This window comes from Candoia aspera, chromosome 4 (assembly GCF_035149785.1).
Source record: "Candoia aspera isolate rCanAsp1 chromosome 4, rCanAsp1.hap2, whole genome shotgun sequence".
Classification (NCBI taxonomy): Eukaryota; Metazoa; Chordata; class Lepidosauria; order Squamata; family Boidae; genus Candoia; species Candoia aspera.
Window position 1 is genome coordinate 15610318 of NC_086156.1, and position 19333 is coordinate 15629650.

The window sequence follows — 19333 nt, forward strand, 5'->3', positions numbered from 1 at the left end:
TCCATACTGTGGCTTCCTGACCTGTATATAGGTTTCACATGAGCATGATGAGATGTTCTGGGATTCTTTTTTCTAAGCACATTCCACAGCTTGACATGATTGACTCAGTAGAATGTGTTTCTATAATCAATGAAGCACATAAAACTTATTTTTTGTATTCTTTGGCTTTCTCAATTCTCCAGCACACATCAGCAATAACATCTCATGTTCCTCAGCCTTTTCTAAAGCCAGCATGACTATCTGGCATCTCCTTTCCCTTGTAAGGCTGTAATCTGCATTGTATGATCCTAAGTATTATTTTGCTAGCATGGGAAATTAAGGATATTGTATGATAGTTTGCACACTCTGTTAAATCACTTTTTGGGGATATTGTAGGCTTGCTTTTTAAGGGAATGGAGCCAAATTCATTCAGAGAATTGCATTTACAAAACATGGATTTAGACACTAGACAGTTGGAGTCAGTTGGATTGAAGCACTGTATACATTTGATTGATTAATTAAAGAAAAGTAAACTTGACAAATACCATTCTGATGCTTTGGCTTCCCCATCCTATCTCAGAATTCCCAGTCAGTTTAAGAGAGCTGATTCCCTAGTAAGACCTATTAGAATAAGGCTACCAAATCTGAGCTGCAAAAATCTGGACAACCAACAGGTGGTAGAACAGAGTTATTTTTCCCCTAGTGTTTATCTAGATTTTTCCAACCCAGATCTGATATCTTTACCTCCTCAAACTCTTTAACCTTAAGCCATTCTGTCATATTTCTTAATATGGTGCCTGGCTCCTCATTTAGATCAGTCATTGTTCTCCATACTATTGAAGCATTTCAGAAGTGGAGTTTGCAATGGCACATAGACAATGTTCAAGGGCAGGTGCTGAGCTGCTGCCATTGCTGATAAATAGCTGCCACATAGGTTGATTCAAGGAAGCTTCCATACGAAGGATGTAATTCCTAATCCACCCTTTCCATGACCTCCCAGTGATCAAGACATCTGTGAAAAACGAAATATGTCACAAAAGTGACTATTTTGAATTTGGCCTATTTATGTTCAGACTTACTCTAGTGCTTGGTGGCTTGATAGTTCCACTGTTTCTCCATTACTACAAAACTGGCTGTGTGGCTGGCTACATCGTGTTCCCTTAAGCTTGCAGCAGAGCTGTCAAAATGTGTCAAAACTGTGTGGGCCAAGACAGACATTGCAAAGGGTTTGCCTGCCTGGCTGCTCATGTGGAGCATTAATTGTTCCAGCTGTGAACAAGATGTGGCCAAGAAATGCAGCTGCTGGCTACTCTCGTCGGCCAGATTTGTTTTAATTACACAATAGCATGTACTTCTGCGCTTTTAAAGAGTCTGATAGAGGTTTTGCTGGTGAGATTTTGTCTTCAACTTTAATTCAAACAGCTTGTTAGGCATCTATAGCGCTGCTGCAGTTGCTGCTTATCTGGAAAGCTACAAACATACAAACTGGGTGGTTTGTGGGTTTTTTGTTGTTGGTTTTTGGTTTTTGGGGGCGGGGGCGGGGTTGTAATCAGAAGCCAGATCAGTGCTGTATGAGAGTATCCCGGTTGTATTGACTCAGGCATCAGAATGATGAATGAGAGAATGTATGTCTGGGATTGCTTGGGAATGCTTTACATATAGCTAAATAATTTGGAAAATTGCAACACTGCATGTTTCTGCTAACTCAAATTGGCATTTGCTGACAATTGATCTGTTATGTATATTTGAGTGAGAAAAGAGGGCCTGTTGGTTAAGAGCTAGTGAAGCATCAAATGAGAAAGGAAGGAGTATCTTTGTGATAGTCTGAGAGTGGGAGACAGGCTGTGTCTGACTCTGAGAGTACAGTTACTATAATAATGTATTTATTGCATTTTTTAAAAAGTTTTATTAATAATTACAGGTCTGTGTGTTTTATTGTTGTGCTTTCTGGCCCATAGGCCATAATAAAGGTTTTGTTATTTGTTATAATGCTGCCTCTAGATATCATTGGCCTGTGGATCACAACACACATTTCACTGCCCTATGCAGAGCTTTGAGTAAAATGTTTGCACATCCATGTTAAAATGCTTAGCTGTGCGGATCAGACATCAGTTGCTTTCAGGTGTGTGTGAGCATGGGTTTTAATCTGTATTAAAACTACTAATTGCATCAATACATTTAAGCAGTTCATTCAAGTGATATTCTTTTTATCTAGAGAAAACAGTATGCCCAACTATAAGCAATGGATACAGGCTTTCTGAGTTCATATAGAAATTATATACTGGTGCAGGCTGAAAATATATCTAGTTAGTATAAGTTCTTCCAGATGGCACAGGTTAGCCAGTCCTCTTCTGTAAGTATGCCCATAAAGTTAGTGTGGCAGGCATCTATTGTGGTTATCCTCTGTCCAAATGAGCGAATCCACCCTGAACTCAGTCTTACAACTTGTAATGCCATTTTTTTTAGTAAATATTCATCCCATCTCTTTTTTCACTCCACTTCTCTCTCTCTCTCCTGTTCTCCTTTACTTTTAAAAAGTTTTAAATGCTCTTAAATTGTTTTAATGTAACTGATACAGCTGTGCCAGCTACAGGTAGTAATAGCACAGTATTGCAAGATTGCTGTCAGTGGGCTACATCATTCTTGTTGAAAAAGGACTGAATGGTTGAAGCTAAAGTATAATCATGACAGTAAGACAGTACTTCAAACATGAGTTGCTGAGTTCTCTCATGAGGTTTATAAGAGTTGCTTTTCCTTTTTTTTTAATTAGGGGTAATTTTTTAAAAATTATTTATTGAATTACTGAGTTAGTTGAGTCTTCAGGCCTTGACGGTCCTCATTATCTGGAGAGAAAGAGTAGAATTATTCATTTGGGAGTTATCCAAGGTTATGGGTGGACACTTTCTTGTACTTCTCCATAATAAGAAAAGAATTTGGCATATTTTGAAACTATGGACTAAAGAAGTCTACCCATTATGTTGAACAACTTTGTTTTTAAATTCAAATTCCAAGTTCCACTGAAAAATAATAAACTGTTTCATGTAAGACTATTTGGCAGACATTGGAAGAAGCTGAAAGCAAAATATGATCTCACCCTGACCAAAAGAAGTTGTATAACACCATACTTGTCATGCTTTACAAGGAGCTTTATATTCTGTTTGGTTGGCTCTAGGCCATATTGTCCTCCTTTCTTATCCAAAGCTATTTGTATAACTGCTGCCATCTTGTGGGCCAATTAAGGAGCATATAAAAAAAAAACCCTTGATATATATATTGATCTGCACTGACAGTATATTTATACTTTGCAAAAGCAGAATAGGTAAGTACTCAACAGATTTGACATTCCCAAGTAAAAAGGATTATGTTCATTTGGAACTACTACTTGATTTTTAGTTTTAGTTTTTAGTTTTATTGTGAAAAACACAAAGAATCCCCTACATGTCCCTTTAGTGGTGCAGGGCTCTCTAACAAGACATACTTATAAGTGACTTGTGCAAAACATGGAAAAGAATACACATACATCAACACATCCCACTGAAAGTAGCTCAGTGTGTAAAACTAACATCTGCATTTGGATGCGTATCTGGGTGCAAATCCAGAATCCAGATATAAATCCAGTTACTTGACTCTGCAGTTCATCAACCTGTTTCCATACATGAATGGGGAGATGCAAAAAGTCGAATTAAACTGAAACATAACAAATCATTCTTCTAATACAGGGAGTAGCCTTTCTGGAATGCTGTGAAATCCTTGAAGTACATTCTCAGGAAGCAGATGGGGGAAACAGATTATTGAAATGTAGAACAGGAATTCCTATATTGTGGAGAGCTTTCTTTGGTTGCCAGACAGGTTCTGAACTCCTTCAGGAAATTCTCCTAATATAGTTTCCACATGTGGAATATCCCCTTATACCAAAAGCAGACTTGAATGGAGAACTTTGGTATGTACTGACTTGAGAGCCTCCATTTGTGTAGCAGGATACAAGAATGAACTGGAGATGTACAATACAGTTTTAAGTCTTACTAAAATAAAATGCTACATTCAAGACATATCAAATGCATAGATTTGCTTTACAACAGGCCAGTCTGCTTACCGTCTAGTCTAGAATTATCTGCAGACTGATAGTAGCTCTTCAGGAACTTTGGCAAAGCAGATTCTTTATTATGCCTTGCTACCTGATATTTTTAAATGGAAATGGCAAAGACTGAACCTAGGAATTTCTGCATACAGAGCATGCAGATTTCCAGAGTTGGCAGAACATGCTACTTTGCTCTTTTATCCTGTCTACTTAAGAATACTGTGGTTGGTGGGTGCCAGAATGACTGTCCAAGTAGTTCTATTCAGAAGCTTGTCATTGATAGCTTGGTTCTCAAACAGGAACAGGAAAAAGATATTGTTTATACATTTATACAGTGTGCATAACCAACATCTACATTTGGGTGCACAAGTGGCTGTAAATACAGAATCTGGATACACATCCAATTTCATAAGATCCATGATCTAAATATGTATGCAGCTGATTAAGTGAGCTAAACTTAGTTAAAAGCCATAGCATATTTATAATAACATTACAAAATGAGATAGCAACCTTTTCTAGTAGATCCAATTTACATAGGACAACATGGACAAGCATAACAGTGGGCTGTTCCTTATGGCTGAGTTAGTACCATCCACCACTTCTTGAGCTGGCAGGAAAATATACCAGCATAAAATTCACTGTTCTGTTGATGATCCCTATTCTGTTATAGGCCCAATGACAGCAAAGGTACTGTATTTTATGCTGGTGCATCCAAGGCTGGGGCATTTTTCATGCCATAGTTAGGTGCAAGTAGGGAAAGGCCTCATATGGCCCAAGTTCAGAAGCTTCACCGAAACTATAGTTTATTACCATGTAAATGAAAGGGGACTTTGTACTCTTTTCCCCAATTCTTCCTCTTGAACAATGCAGCAGCCACCATTCCTCTAGCTTATATGGAAGAGATTCTGCGACAGCAATTTCCACTGGCACTGATGCCCCCATATCCCTGGATAATAACAGGCAGCTGAGGACCCATGCTGTGATTAGGTAATTTTAGACTACAGACTTAACGCTTGGCAACTTTAAGATGTGTGAACTTTAACTCCCAGAATTTCCCAGCCAGCATGCATTATCATATGCATTACTCCATTTATTTCACCATGGAATAAGCCAGTTCTACAATGCTTGAGGGTCTTCTGTGTTGAGTGAGACCTTAGGGTTACTATTCTGCCATGATGGCTTTGCTGTTAAGAAGCTGTCTTTCCCATGTTATTACAGTGACCTGGACCAAAGCCATATTGGGACATTATGAGAATTTAAAAAATGGTGGAAAGCTCATTCACTCCCTCCCTCAAGCACAACACCGCTGTTATTTAATGTTGATTACTGCATGTAAGTCAGTGGGTGTAGATGTCAGAGGAACATAGCATACTTTGACAGTTTGTTAGAATTATTTTAGATGCATTTTTGAAAAGAAGTTAAAGTACAACAATAATTTAACAGATTACATCTTGTTTTCTCACAGCCATCCACTACTCCATTACTGAAGAACTTCCCGCATATGGTTTCAACTGTGGATTTGGCTACAGTTCTCAAAAGACAATCTGTTGCTGGGAACACGATGGACAGCTGGACTTGAGATGGGCAGTCCTCACCAGCAAAACGGGGCCCATTCAGGACCATACAGGTAAAGGACGGTTAACAACTGATCCAGTGGCAGGTGGGAAAAAATAAATATTGTGTTTAAAATAAAAGACCTGCCAGGGAACATTTATGTTAATTCAGCTTTGCATTGATGAAAAGGATGGTGCGGTTTCAAATCCTGTCCTAGAGTTATTTGATTTAATTACTGTGCACATCCTCCTGGTGCCTTTAAGGGTATATGTATCTTCCTAAGCTTGCAAGAACACTTAACTTCAGCTACTTCTAAAGATGCTTTTAGAAGCCTCATTAGCAGGTGGGAATCCTTGTATAGTAAGATCTTAGGCCTGCTAACTGCTTGTTTCTCAGGGCAAAAACCTTCTGAACAAAGGGTGAGATTGTGACCCATGTCTCAATTATTTGTCCCCTTTTTTCGTTTATGTAGATAGTCAGATGTACTAAAAATGAGCCTCTCTTCCCCATTTCCATTTTCTACCCCATCCCCATTTTACTTAATGAGAATGACAAGGAAATTGGGCTCCTTAAATTTAGAGACAGTTCAATTGAATCTTGAGACAAGTAGATTTAGTTTTAAGGGGTAGGAAAAAAACTTTAAATACTTTGACTATGAATGGCACTGTACAAATAAACGGCATCAAATTAAGCAAAAGGCAGTTAGCTGAAGTGAAGGCTGTAATAATGGCAAAAATTGATGCAAAGTAAAATGAAATGACTCAGTAAGAACTGACATTGAAGGGAGGTTAAAAGCCATGTTAGCCAAGGACTGACAGAATCTAAAAGGCATGCATAAGTTGAGCTGTAATTAAGACAAAAAAGGCAGAGTTCTTGACCCAGAGTTGCAATAATATTCTTGAAATGAAAAATATTTGAACTTTGCCATGAGTGTCTGGAGACAAGCACAACTTGTCCTCTCATTGAAGGGTTGGGAGGAGGGGGGAAGGATATCTCTTAAATGAGATTTTGTTAGCGCCAGACATTCGGTACTTTTCACATTCTAAAACTGTAATCTGAAAAAAGATGCACAGGGAGATATACATACATACATACACTCACGTGCACATACAAACACACCTGTTGACTTAAATGTTTCGCTTCACCATCCTCAGCTTCATGGTGCCACTATTTAAAGGAACAAGTCAGTTGCTATTCCTGCACTTTTTTACATAGAACAGCCATTTGACACATTCTCCCCTGAAAAATGGGTTGACCATATATGGAAATGAATAAATTAATTGGTTGATTACAGAAGAGCTGTGAAGGATTATTCCAAAAACTGCAGGTTGGAATGCTGAGAGACAGAAGTGGTAGAGTTCTTTTGAAAAATCTACTCTCACATACAGCAGCTAACTCCCATCAAATATAGCTGGACCAGAATGTACATGAACAGCAGCCAAGGTATCCCTTTAGGGCCTGGAAATATACCAGGTAGCCATGTTCCCTCCTGCCCATTCCCTCCCTGTCCCAGCCATTGGTTCTTCTCCTTTGTGGTGGTGAAGAGAAATCCAGTGTTTTACCCAGCAAAGGGAAGGAGGGAGCTGATGAATATGGGGCTGCTATGTCTCCCAGTGCACAGGGAAGATCTAAAGACATGCATTTGTGGTCTGGTGGCAACATGAACAGTAACTCTCATGGTTTCCCCTGCTTTAAAGTACAGAAGAAGCTATGGCTAAGGGATGCTTCAGGACAGTGTTTCTCAACCTTGGCAGCTTGAAGATGTGTGGACTTCTACTCCTAGAATTCCCCAGCCAGCTTGCTGGGGTTATTAAACCCTAGGGTTTATGGGGTTTATCATGTAAGAAACACAATACGAATGGAAACTGGATGGGATGAACTGACCTGGGCAGAAACATGTCTTAATATCTCCACTTTACTAGCCAGCCCATTGCTTCATAATAATCTCTCCACACTGTTACCAAAATGGTGCCTTAACATTTAGTCAATCAGGAATGTTCGTGCCTTAACACATTTCATTTTGCTGGGAAGGGGAAAATGAGGCTGGAGAAAGGCATACCCATACACACCAAGTTATTTCCCAATATATTGTTCAGTTGCAACTTTTTAGAAAAAGCCTGTTCAGCTTCAAGCCTGGTAATGCTTGAAGTTTATCAGAGTAAAGGGAGTCAAAACTGGGCCATTGTTTCTAATGCAGTGTTTTGTCACAATAGGAGATGGCAATTTTATTTACTCCCAAGCTGATGAAAACCAAAAAGGCAAAATTGTCCGCCTTATCAGCCCCATCATCAACCTGCAAAATTCTGCACTTTGCATGACTTTCTGGTATCATATGTCGGGCCCTCACGTCGGCAAGCTAAGAATCAAACTGCGGTACCAGCCCCCTAAAGAATATGATCAGGTCTTGTGGATGCTAAGTGGACATCAGGGGAACTGCTGGAAAGAAGGTCGGGTTCTTCTCCACAAATCTGTGAAACATTATCAGGTAGGCCAAGAAATTTAAGCATAAAAGGGTTTTGGCTCAGTAGCATTACATGCATTGTGCATGATTGAAGTCCCACTGTTGTGGAGTAAAATGAGAACCAGAACAACAGAGATCAGAGTTTCATTTGCTTGATTAAGATACCTCTACAGTGATCACTGGACCCCAGCCAAAGCAAAGTGGGAACCCTGAGCTTAGGTGAGTGAGGATTACTTAGAAACAGAGAGAAAACATGCTAATCAATAGTACATAATTAATTATACAGTCTAGCCTGCAATCTTACATCACTAATGAGGCAAATACCTGGACCCAAACCTTGAGGCTGACGCTTGGTTTTTCTGTTTCCCTGATCTGCCCCACTGAGAAGCTGGGCCTTCTTTTTGTTCCCAACTGAACATTAAGTTGAGTGCAGTAACAGGGGGCCAACTTCACACTTGGTAGATGTAGCCTCGTATCTTCTTATTCACTTCTGTGTCTCAGGGTCAACTGTGGTTAGTTGCAGGGTCAGAAAGCATGCTGCATTCCTTGCTTGTTACTTGTGTTACATGGGTGAATGTACTCTATTAATATTAAGACTAAAAGGATCAAGTTCTTGTTTGCTTTGCTGTGCTAGCTGAGAATAAAATTTAGACTTTTAAACCCTCAGTCAGAATCTTCATTTTAAATGGTAACTGAGAAAGGGTTGAATTGCAACTTCTTGCATGCAAAACATAAGGTCTCTTCTGCATTCTTTCTGACTCTTTCCATCACACACACTTCTACCACTCCTTCCTTCATGTCTGTTGAAGTGCTGGTGAAGGTACCTTTGCTGTTGCCAGAGGTCTGAATCAATTGTGTGCAAAGGGCTTTGTAATTAAACATAGGTCCCAGTGTTGCCCTAAATCCATAGGTTGACTACTCCCATTTTAAAAGGATCTCAGGAGTAGGAAAGACCTGAAGATTCACTGCCAGTCAGTGCTGGCAATGTTGATGTTGATTTGACTTAATATGAAGCAGCTTCCCAATATGATGCTTTCCAGATAATGCTTGGAGGACAGCTTCCAGAGTTCCCAGTCATGACAATCAAAAGCTGTGCTGGCTGGGAATTCTGAGAGATTCAACATGTCTGTGGAGCACTAGGTTGCAGAAGACAGACATAACCAAGCTATCATATCAAATTGTATTTGCACTATTTAGATTTGGGAGAAGCGAAGTCTGAATTAGCCACTTCATATTAAAAGTGAACTTGTCATCTATATCCTGTGGTATCTAAACTGTATTTTCTTTCTTATGTCACTTTGTTCTGTTGGGAAATAAATTCTTTCTTTGAGCGAACTTATTTACAGTTTAATTTTTTATATATGTATCTATATTATGAAAAAGTAAAGGAATAAAAAATAAACCAAATAAAAATACAGAATCATAGCAGCAACTATGCAGAATCATAGCAAGAAACAACATAAGATGTAAACATCTTTGAAGACTCAAGATGTCTGCATCTGGTACTGAAGGCACCAGGAGAGTCTCCCAGGAGAGTGACATCCCACAGGGGTCTTCTACTGCAAGAGACTTCTGATCACCACCCATCTAGTCCCAGATGGTGGGACACCTGTAGCAGAACTCTCAAAGAAACTAATCACACCTTCCATAGGAGTTTGGCTCTAACCACCCTGAGTATTTTCACCTGATGTTTAAAGTAGCTCTTCTTTCTGCCATGGTTTGTATCTCAGCTGTATATTGGCAAACCTCTTTCCTTTTTCTGCTTTTTCTGCTTCCTCTTGCCTACACTAAAGTAGTGCTCAATTTGGGGGCCTGTAAGGCTCCATACCTTTTATTTGTTCTTTTAGCTTTTTAAAAAATGGGAGGCTAGCCCATATAGATCCCACAGGCATTTTTAGAAAATAAAATGATGTGTGACAGCAGCTCAGTGTTATCTTCACTCTCAGAAAAAAAAATTGGCAAAATTAAGCTGGGGTTGTAGAAAGCATCCCAGAGCACTAAAGAAAGGGATGAACAATGTCACTTTGCCTTCTGGTAAATCCCATAGCAGCCATTTTGAGAGAGTGTCCATCTAAAATGCCCCCAACCCCAAAGGATAATTTAACCCACCAGGTGATAACAGAATACCATAAAAGAGGATCATGGTCCAACTTCTGTAAAAATGTCTTGATATCAATTATGTTGAGAATATGAAAAACCTGCATAGATTATACTGTAAATGCATATATCCCCGAATGCTGATTTACCTCACAACAGTGCAACCTGTTTTACACATTACTCCTGATGGTGAAATTGCACTTTCAATGCCAGAGTTGCTCCTTCATAAAGTGATACATGTGTATGACATACTAAGCCTTGGTAGATAACAGAAGATTGGTCTCTTCAATGCATGCTTGCTTAAAAATTCAATAACTAGTCTTTGTTCTGGCCATCAGAGTTTTAACCAGCAAAATGCTATCTAATTTTACCAGGTAATGGTGGAAGGAGAAATAGGAAAGGGAAATGGAGGAATTGCAGTTGATGATATTAACTTTGATAGCCACATAACACAGGAAGAATGCCGAAGTAAGTATAATTGCTAGCAACTATCAAACTTACCATACAGAACACTGTGAATTCTAGTGGTGGTGGTGGTGGTGGTGGTGGTGGTGATTATTATTATTATTATTATTTCTTCCACCTTTTTTAATACATAACTCAAGGCAGTGAACATACCTATATATAACATATAGGTTATAGCAACAATTTTACAATCCAATGATGTTGGATTGTATGCTTCGATAGTTAATCATTTACCTTTATTCTTTTCCTACCATGTATTTTTCATATTTCTCTTGTGAACAAGTTACCCCAAGAACCTAGTCCTGGGCAAAACTAGATGATTTCAGTGAGTTTAACCATGCTTGATTTTGCACAGGATATAGCTTAAATAAGCTTCAAAGGTGACCAGGGGTTTGGACACAAAGATCTATCCTTCTGACTAGGTCTACCATCTGCTTAAAATGGAACTAAGTTGATTTGTCATAAAGGTTTTTGTTGGTGTGGCTGCAACCCTATGATATCCATGCCAGTCCCAGAGTGGGGTACAATAAAGCCATCCAACACTACAAAAGTTAAAACCAATCAAAATTATTGAACTTGAAAGCTTCAAACTGGACTGTGAAAATAACAACAGAATCAGACTAAATGCCCGATAGCTTAGCCGAAAGTCTGAATAAAGATTGACACTAAACTTCTCTACAAGCTAATTTTGAAATTAATTTCACATGCTTCTGGTCATTCAGGTCAAAGTCTTATCAAAGAAGAGTTTAAACAGCAGATTTCTGTTCTAAAATCCTTATATATGCACTGTAGTTAACATAATTATTTTTCATTGCTAAAGAATACTTATGACTGATTAATAGCATTGGGTTCCAAGATTATAAATGCCATGAATGAAACATGCTAATTTTATGTATGGATTTTCATTTCTCGGAGACTAAAATCTCCTGCTGATAGATCTAAAACTGTGCCATGTTATGGTAGAGAGAGGACTTTTTGTCTTCTTTGCTAATTTTGGAAAATCAGGTTAATGAACAGCTCTGTCAAACCAACATAATCATGCTTAGAGAAGGAAGAAAAATTCTCAATATCATTATTGCCAGCATGATAACCAGTCAGTATTTGTCACTGTAATAATCAATGTCAATTCTCTTTGCTTAACAGAATCAAATGATGCAGGGAATGAAACAGTTGAAGTACAGCCAGATATTAATCAAACAGGTAAAATATGCTTTAATTAAAAATTAACTTGATTTTCATGTGAATCTTAGCATCATTTGAATTTATTTTAACCTATATAGAAGATTGATTGTGCCATCAAATCAGTGTTGTCTCTTAGCAATCACATAGATTTTCTCCATAACAATCTGTCCCTAACCTGGTCCTTCAGCTCTTCCAATGGTACAGCCATCACCACTGTAATTAAGTCCATCTACCTTATATAGATGACCCATTCTATGAAGTCATACAGAGTTTATTACTAACACATTCATTCATTCATTTATTCATTTAAAATAATCTATCTTGTTTAAGTGTTTTGCATTTTTTAATGTAGGGGAGCAATAAAGCAGATAATATAATAACCAATAATAGGGTGAAAGTATTTTAGGACATAGCAGGTATCCCAAAAGCATCATTATCCATTGCTTACATTGTTTTTACTAAAATAGTCATGTTCCAAACACATCACCAGTTGCATGAGTAGAATGCATTGTACAGGGTGGCAAAATAAGGATGTATTTTCCTTTCATCTGGCCTGGAGACAGGTTCTTATAGTTTTAACTCAAGCTTGTTATTCTTCAGGAAGAAACATTAGAACACAAAATCACAATCTGTCCAACTGATTATTGGCAATTTACGAAATATATACCACCCAAACCTCAGAGCAAGTTCAATTAATCTCCCCAAATTGCATGAGAATAAAAGGGGGCAAAAAATGAATTGATACAAAGCTTCCTAACATGCATTTTAAAAGTCTCCTAAATTGCTTGTGCACAGCATTCAGAGTGTCTCAAGACCATTGCTCAATCACCGAGAACTGGAATTCTAGAACCTGAAACTACGAAGCATCTGGCATCAACCATACCATAAACTGCTGTGCAGTTTGAGTTTTACCCACTCTTTCTGTCTCATGTATCAGGACAAAGACAAAGACAAATTTGTTCCAGCTCTTGGAGACAGGAAAAAAGACTTACCTATTTATGACGAGGAACTGGAGATAAAGCATTTTCTACAATATAGTCAATAACTCCCCTTCCAGTGCATGTGTAAAATGTGGGGGGGGGAAAGAAACAAAAATCAGCCTCTTAATTTAATGCCTAAATTTTAGGCACTAAATTTAGTGCCTAAATGAAGATAAAAGTATATAAAGATTCTCAGATATTAGGAAATACAGACATACACACACACACAGAGTATAACAATCCTGAGAAATAAAGAGGTTTCCAATTGGTCAGAATCAGTTACCAGTTTAAGTCATAAACTTACAGCATTTCCCCACATCTCCACCCAAGCTTGTCAATCTTCTTTTCTTCCTTACTGGATCCGGTTTACCCAGTTTTGGGTATATTGCCATCCTATGATTTCTATGTTTCTTTGTTCCACTATAGAATTTCCTCCTGAATACCGTGAAAGTGGGGAGCCTTATAATGGCAACATCTCCAGAAAGCCGGGCAATGTGCTGAAAACACTTGACCCCATTCTCATCACCATCATCACTATGAGTGCGCTGGGTGTGCTTCTGGGGGCCGTCTGTGGTGTTATTCTGTACTGCGCCTGTTGGCACAATGGGATGTCTGAGAGGAACTTATCTGCACTGGAGAACTACAATTTCGAACTTGTGGATGGTGTGAAATTAAAAAAAGATAAACTGAACACACAGAATACTTACTCAGAGGCATGAAGTCAGAGGAGGAGGAGGAGCTAAAACATTTCAAACGATTGAGACAGAAAGACATATCGCTAGCTTATGCTGGGGAACTGTGGATCTCCTTTTACTGTACAGGCTGAAAACTGCGTTGAAGACGCTGAGCCAAGCCTTTCTCAGGAGCTTCAGTGGGTGTATCAAATATACTAAGACATGGACAACAATCTGTGTTAAACAATCTGAATCATGTACAGTCTACTTCTGTTTCTGTTTTAATTTGAAATATTCAAATGCTGGTGTTGAGACCAAGTATGATTGACTTAAGAGGGGTGTTCTGTTTTGGTTTTCCCTTTTTTCTTCTTTCTTCTTCCCTTGGCTCCTCCTTCCTTTGTTTTCTTTCCTTCTGTCTCTCCACCCCACCCTGGGCCCATAAGTACTTTTATTTTTTTACTGTGCAAAAATCCAAGATGCTGTCAAAACATGTATTTTGGCAGGAGTCCTTTGGTTGGACATCCTGTTTGTAGCTCAGTGCCCAGAAGGAAGAATATCAGAGTAACAGCAATTTAATGGATTCCTGATACTGTATTTGTGTATAATTGCTTGTGTTGTGCATAGGCAAAGGAGGGTTAGGGTGTTTGTTTTTGGGGGGGGGGAGGTACTGTATGGTCAGTACTGGTATAGTGTGTCAACTCTGTTAACCAAGCAATACGGTCAGAATTTATTGGTGTTTCTCAGTGTTGTACTCCACTTTCGTGCTTGTGAATTCCATACAAGAGATATGTGCCATCACCTACGAATAACTGGCAAACCAAGCATCCTGCATCAAACTGTAACTAAAACAAAGCAAAAGTCCTTGGCACTGGCTAGTTTATGTCCTCTCAAGTGCCTTTTTGTTGTATTGCTCCTCATTGGATTAACATTGATTCCCTCTTTGTCTCTCTCTCTCTCTCTCTCTCTCTCTCTCTCCAGAGTCCTTGCCCTTAGTTCTTGTCCTGAGGGCTACTGACCAACAAAAAAGTATATTTTAGTGTAAGTAAAACCTTGGGAAGGGCAAGGGATCACAATACCTTAGCAACTGGGCAGCTAATTCCTTCGCTTCCTGTTTTTTGATTTAATGTTGCTGAACCCTTGTTCTAAAAAGCCGCGGTTTTGTCCTGTCCTTCTGCCTTTTGTTGTTCTTTCACACAGAATGTATTTTCAGATCTAAGGCCTCTCCCTTTCTTCTGCCTCTGAAAAGATTGTTACATAAGCATTTGCCACTGTCAAGGTAAGGAAAATGCAGCTTTAATTTGCTGGTAATGGCAAAACAAAAAAGGATTTTATTACATTTTCGTCTTTTCTTTTATTGCTGTATTTTAAAATAAGGGAAATGTCTTAATGTTACCTTCCAGAGTTGAACTTTGGGTTTCTTTTTAGCAACATAAACTGACAGTATCTTTTTTTTTCTCCTTTAGTAAGCCATGAAGTAAGTCTTTTAATTCTGTCCAAGATATTCATATAAATTGATGGCATTGAGAAATTGTTGTTGATGTTGAAGAGCAAAGTGTTTTTCCATCTACTCCTAGCTATCCAATTTAAGGGTAATTATTTCTGTGCAGGACTCATTCATGCTAATGTAGAGGCATACTAATATTGCTACAAATAGTGCTGCATTGGCTTTGCTAATAGTGGCTTTGCTTTAAAAAAAGATCAGTGTATAACATATCCTAAACTGGACTTAAAATATGGCAGAATGAGTACTCTTAGCATTCTAATGACAAGGGAATTTGGGTCCTGATGGTCCTTCTGTTCACTCAGGCAGCACAATCTGTACAACGTATGAATTTCCTGATTTAATATTGAAAGGCAATGTCTATGAAAAGAAACTGACAACAGTAGCCATGTTTTAAGACTAAATTAATCTCCAAAAGACAGTTAGGTCTTAAACATCTTAAAAGATAACAAGCATTCAGGGCATCATAAACTGATTTTGTCACATTGTTTTACATGGTATTCAAATGCACCTTTGATTAAAAAGAGTTGGTATTCACCACACCGGAGCAAACATTTAGCAACTCTGCTCTCGTTGTTGTAAATATGAGTTATCATCCAAAGAAGGTTTACTGAAGTAAAATATATACCATGAAAAAAAAATCACCCTGATGAAAGAAAGTATACGAATCAGTTGCTTAGTTATTCAATTTACACTGTAATTGAATGCTCTACTAGTTAATTATCCCAAAGAGAAGATCAAATGCAAATAATCTTTTTACTGCACTTATTTCATGTATATTTAGTTGCATCATGGAATTAATGACTCTACGTTAGGGTTGCTAATCACGTGGGCATCTTAAGATCTGTGACAAAAGTGCATACAAGCATTATTTAAGAGGGGCAGATTTCATTGCAAAGGCATGTACTTCCTAGAATTCAAAAAGTAACAGATACAATATTAATCTTGGTATTGAAAAAGGATTTTTTAACAATTAGTGCACATATGAACCAAATCTGCCTACTAAATCAGTCTTTTGGTCTATATAATGCAGTATTGACTATTCTGATAGGCAGCAGTTCCCAGGATTTCTCAAACTAAGTTTCATCTTTCTTAATTTACTTGTATGAAATGTTTTTAAAACTAGAGATGCTGGTGACTGAATCTTTGTATATAAAAATGTGCTCTAACATTGGACTTTTATTACCATTGGGTATCATCAATTCATTATTCAACTCTTCAATTACTTTCAGTCTATTCTATAGACCGTCTCTACTGAAGACCATTGTGTTTGAGTTGATAGTGGATAATATGAAAGCTGCCTTTTTGATTCAGGCATGTGAGTAGTCACATTATGCTACTGTAGAACAGATGAAAAGCATACATGGGTGAACCATCCCAATCACCACTCATGAGTTGAGTACAATCTGTACCATTATTGTGTTTACTTAGCACAAACAAATGTATTAGACATTGTACAGAACCCAGAGTAGGCATTTTCACTACATCAGAGGAACTAGTGAGGGGATGGAGAATTTGTGACTGTCCAGATGCTGGACTCCAATTTCCATTTACCTAAGTTAATTAGACCAATGATATTGTAGTACAACTTTCAGAAGACCACAGGTCTCACACTCTTAATCTAAAAATACAGTCCTGTTAATATTTATTCACAATATGTCCCACTGTATTCAGTGAGATTTAAGGAAAATCTGGCCCGGTTGCATACGTGAAGAAAGTAGACACTGCCCTTTGACAATACAAAACATGTTAGCATGAATAGGCTCTGCATATATCTTCTATCCCTTCCCTTGTTAAAAGGAAAGTCACATTCCTGGAACCCTAAGCTAATTTTAAAATATTTCAATTTGTTTAAATGGCTGTGGGGTTAGTTACTTGTTTTCTTGTAGTTGGAACAGAAAAGTTTCAGCTGCAATTGATCTGACATCACCACTGTGCACCCTCCATTTGTTTCAAAATGTGGTAGTTAGCTGAAGCAAATGAAGGTGTATAAGAGCAAAGCATAGCCCATTGCAACCTTTCATTTTGTAATTCCATCCTAATGCTGCTCTCCAAGCAAAGAAGTATCTGTGACCAGGCATCTGGTAACTGCAGTACTACAACATCATGGAAAGCAAAGATCACAATGTTTTTTTAGCACTGAGCAAATACGCCAGAGCAGGTATGTGAACTTAGCCAGAAAGCTACTTGTATGAGCAAAATAAGGAAACCCCGGTGATGTAGCTGTTTAATCCTGGAGCAGAATGCTGGTTTCTGACTTCTTCAAGTAGAAATTGAATGAAAACTGCCCTTCAGCAAAAGAAAAAAATGATACTGAAACTTTAAATGAAAAAAAAAAATTCTTGCACTGATAAATATATTTAAGAATTATATGTTTATAAAGTTATTGATTTGTAAAGGCAGTGTTACAAAATGTTCAGTTTATATTGTTTTAGATTGTTTCATAATTTTGAAAGTGTAAAATAACATATTTTTTTCTTTATCAAAAAAAAACCTATAAAATTTCTTCTGTAGTAAAATGATTTCATTTTACTGGTATATTATTGCTTCATGTTTTGTATCATTATAAATTTTGTGCAAATTTTTTTACAGAAATTTTTTATTTTCTATGACAATATGACACTTTTAAATTGTTATTTCAAAATGAACAGCAAAGCCTTAACTTTAAATGACGTTTGTATTCTCGGACACTGAGTAGCATTAAAAAAAAAGGATTGAATTGTAATTTAAATTTGCAGACAATGACTACTACATTCCAAAGAAACAGTTGAATTAAACATTTTCATAAAATACCCATACATTCATGACTTTTATTATCCTTACAGCTCTGTCAATTTTAAAAAACATGTTAATTTTAAGACATTATTTAAGAAACACAATTGTAATACATATACTGCATAGATTAAAACTGTCTGGGAGTGAATTCCCCATTCAAACTCTACATTCAGGATCTCATTCAGGACCTACATGTAGAGAATATTCGACATCACATTACAGGATTGCAATTAGCTGTCAAAGTTCTCCACTGAAACTCAGTTAAATTGGGGCCTCCACTCATTTTTTATTTATTCGTGTCAGAAGCATCACAATTAAAATAAGGCATACTGTAAAACATAGAATTTAAAATCTGAAACTTAAAATATATAAAAGTTAAACAGATCTTGCTCAGAAAATGGCAACATTAATTGCGTTCTGTCCTGCTGTCATGAGGTCCTTAAATATGCATTGATCAGGGCACAGAGGACATATATATATATGTGTATATATGTGTATCTGCATGTCTCCACATTCACAAAGGGCAGAGGCCCCCAGATAGCCCCATTTGTTCAGAGTATCTCTGGATCTTGTTATGCCCATGCTCAGTCTGTGCAACAATTTCCGTACTTCCCAACTTTCACCAGACCCAGGTGCCAGCTCTTCTGCTGGTTCCATCCAGTGTTGGTTCTTTGTAGCTTTCCATAGGCCCACTCTACTTTTAAATTCATCAAAATCTTCCATTGACCTAAGGAAACTTTTCCTGGATTTTAATCTCTGAGGAGCTAGTTGTAGGCCATACAGAGGGTGTTGTTTGGATATTGATTTAAGCCTCTCTCTATATGCTGCTGCTTCTCTACGGATAGCAGGCGGGGCAATGCCAGCTAGGTGGTAGATCTCATCTAGAGAGGTAGGTTTCAGACATCCGGTAATACTTCTGCTAGTTTCATTCAAAGCAACATCTGCTTTCCCAGCATGTGCTGATTTATACCAAACTGAGCAGAAGCATCCGAAGTGTAGTGAGCTGCCTCCACTAATTCTGGAGAGATTTCCTGCAAATACTTCCTTGAGAACAAAATAGTGTAAGCATCAAGATAGTTTTCTGCATGCAGAGGACTTTTTTTTTTCAATGACCTCTGCAGGTGTAGTAGATATGTTTGGAATTTTGAAAGCATATTGTTGGTGCTCTCACAAAATGCCTTCCACAGGAAAGAACATGCTTGTTCCAAAAATGGCTGCCATCATAGATATAATCAATCACTAAGCAAACGTCTTACCTATGTTTTTTGTTGAGCTTATGGGCACTTTCAGACAATGCAGCCACCCGTGCATATCTGTTTGTGATCTGGAAAAATTATTGTAAAGAAAAATTATGGTATAATCTGGTCCTTTGTTTTGCAGCCTCCTATTTATGTTTTAATTAAAAGAATCTACAAAATTACCATTGGGTGGGCCAGGGAGCCTGGTGAATGACAGTGAAGATTGGTGGCCACATTGGAATCACATTACCTAGCCCTGACCTCAGCCCTGGATTAATCATTAAGCAAATTAATCATGTGGGTAGGATGCCAAGGGAAAAGGGGCACCACAGAGTTCGTTCTCCTAGCT

At 37.9% G+C, this 19333-nt stretch overlaps 1 protein-coding gene across 1 annotated transcript in view; it reads left to right on the forward strand.

The window, feature by feature from the left end:
* The window catches only part of NRP1 (neuropilin 1), a 137029-nt gene extending 119266 nt beyond the window's left edge, over window positions 1-17763 (forward strand). Inside the window, 6 exon segments of the mRNA XM_063303449.1 lie at window positions 5523-5684; window positions 7825-8096; window positions 10544-10637; window positions 11778-11834; window positions 13223-13483; window positions 13486-17763. Coding sequence (XP_063159519.1) covers window positions 5523-5684; window positions 7825-8096; window positions 10544-10637; window positions 11778-11834; window positions 13223-13483; window positions 13486-13622 — 983 coding nt within the window. The 3' untranslated portion in view covers window positions 13623-17763.
* Window positions 17764-19333: the final 1570 nt, after the last annotated feature.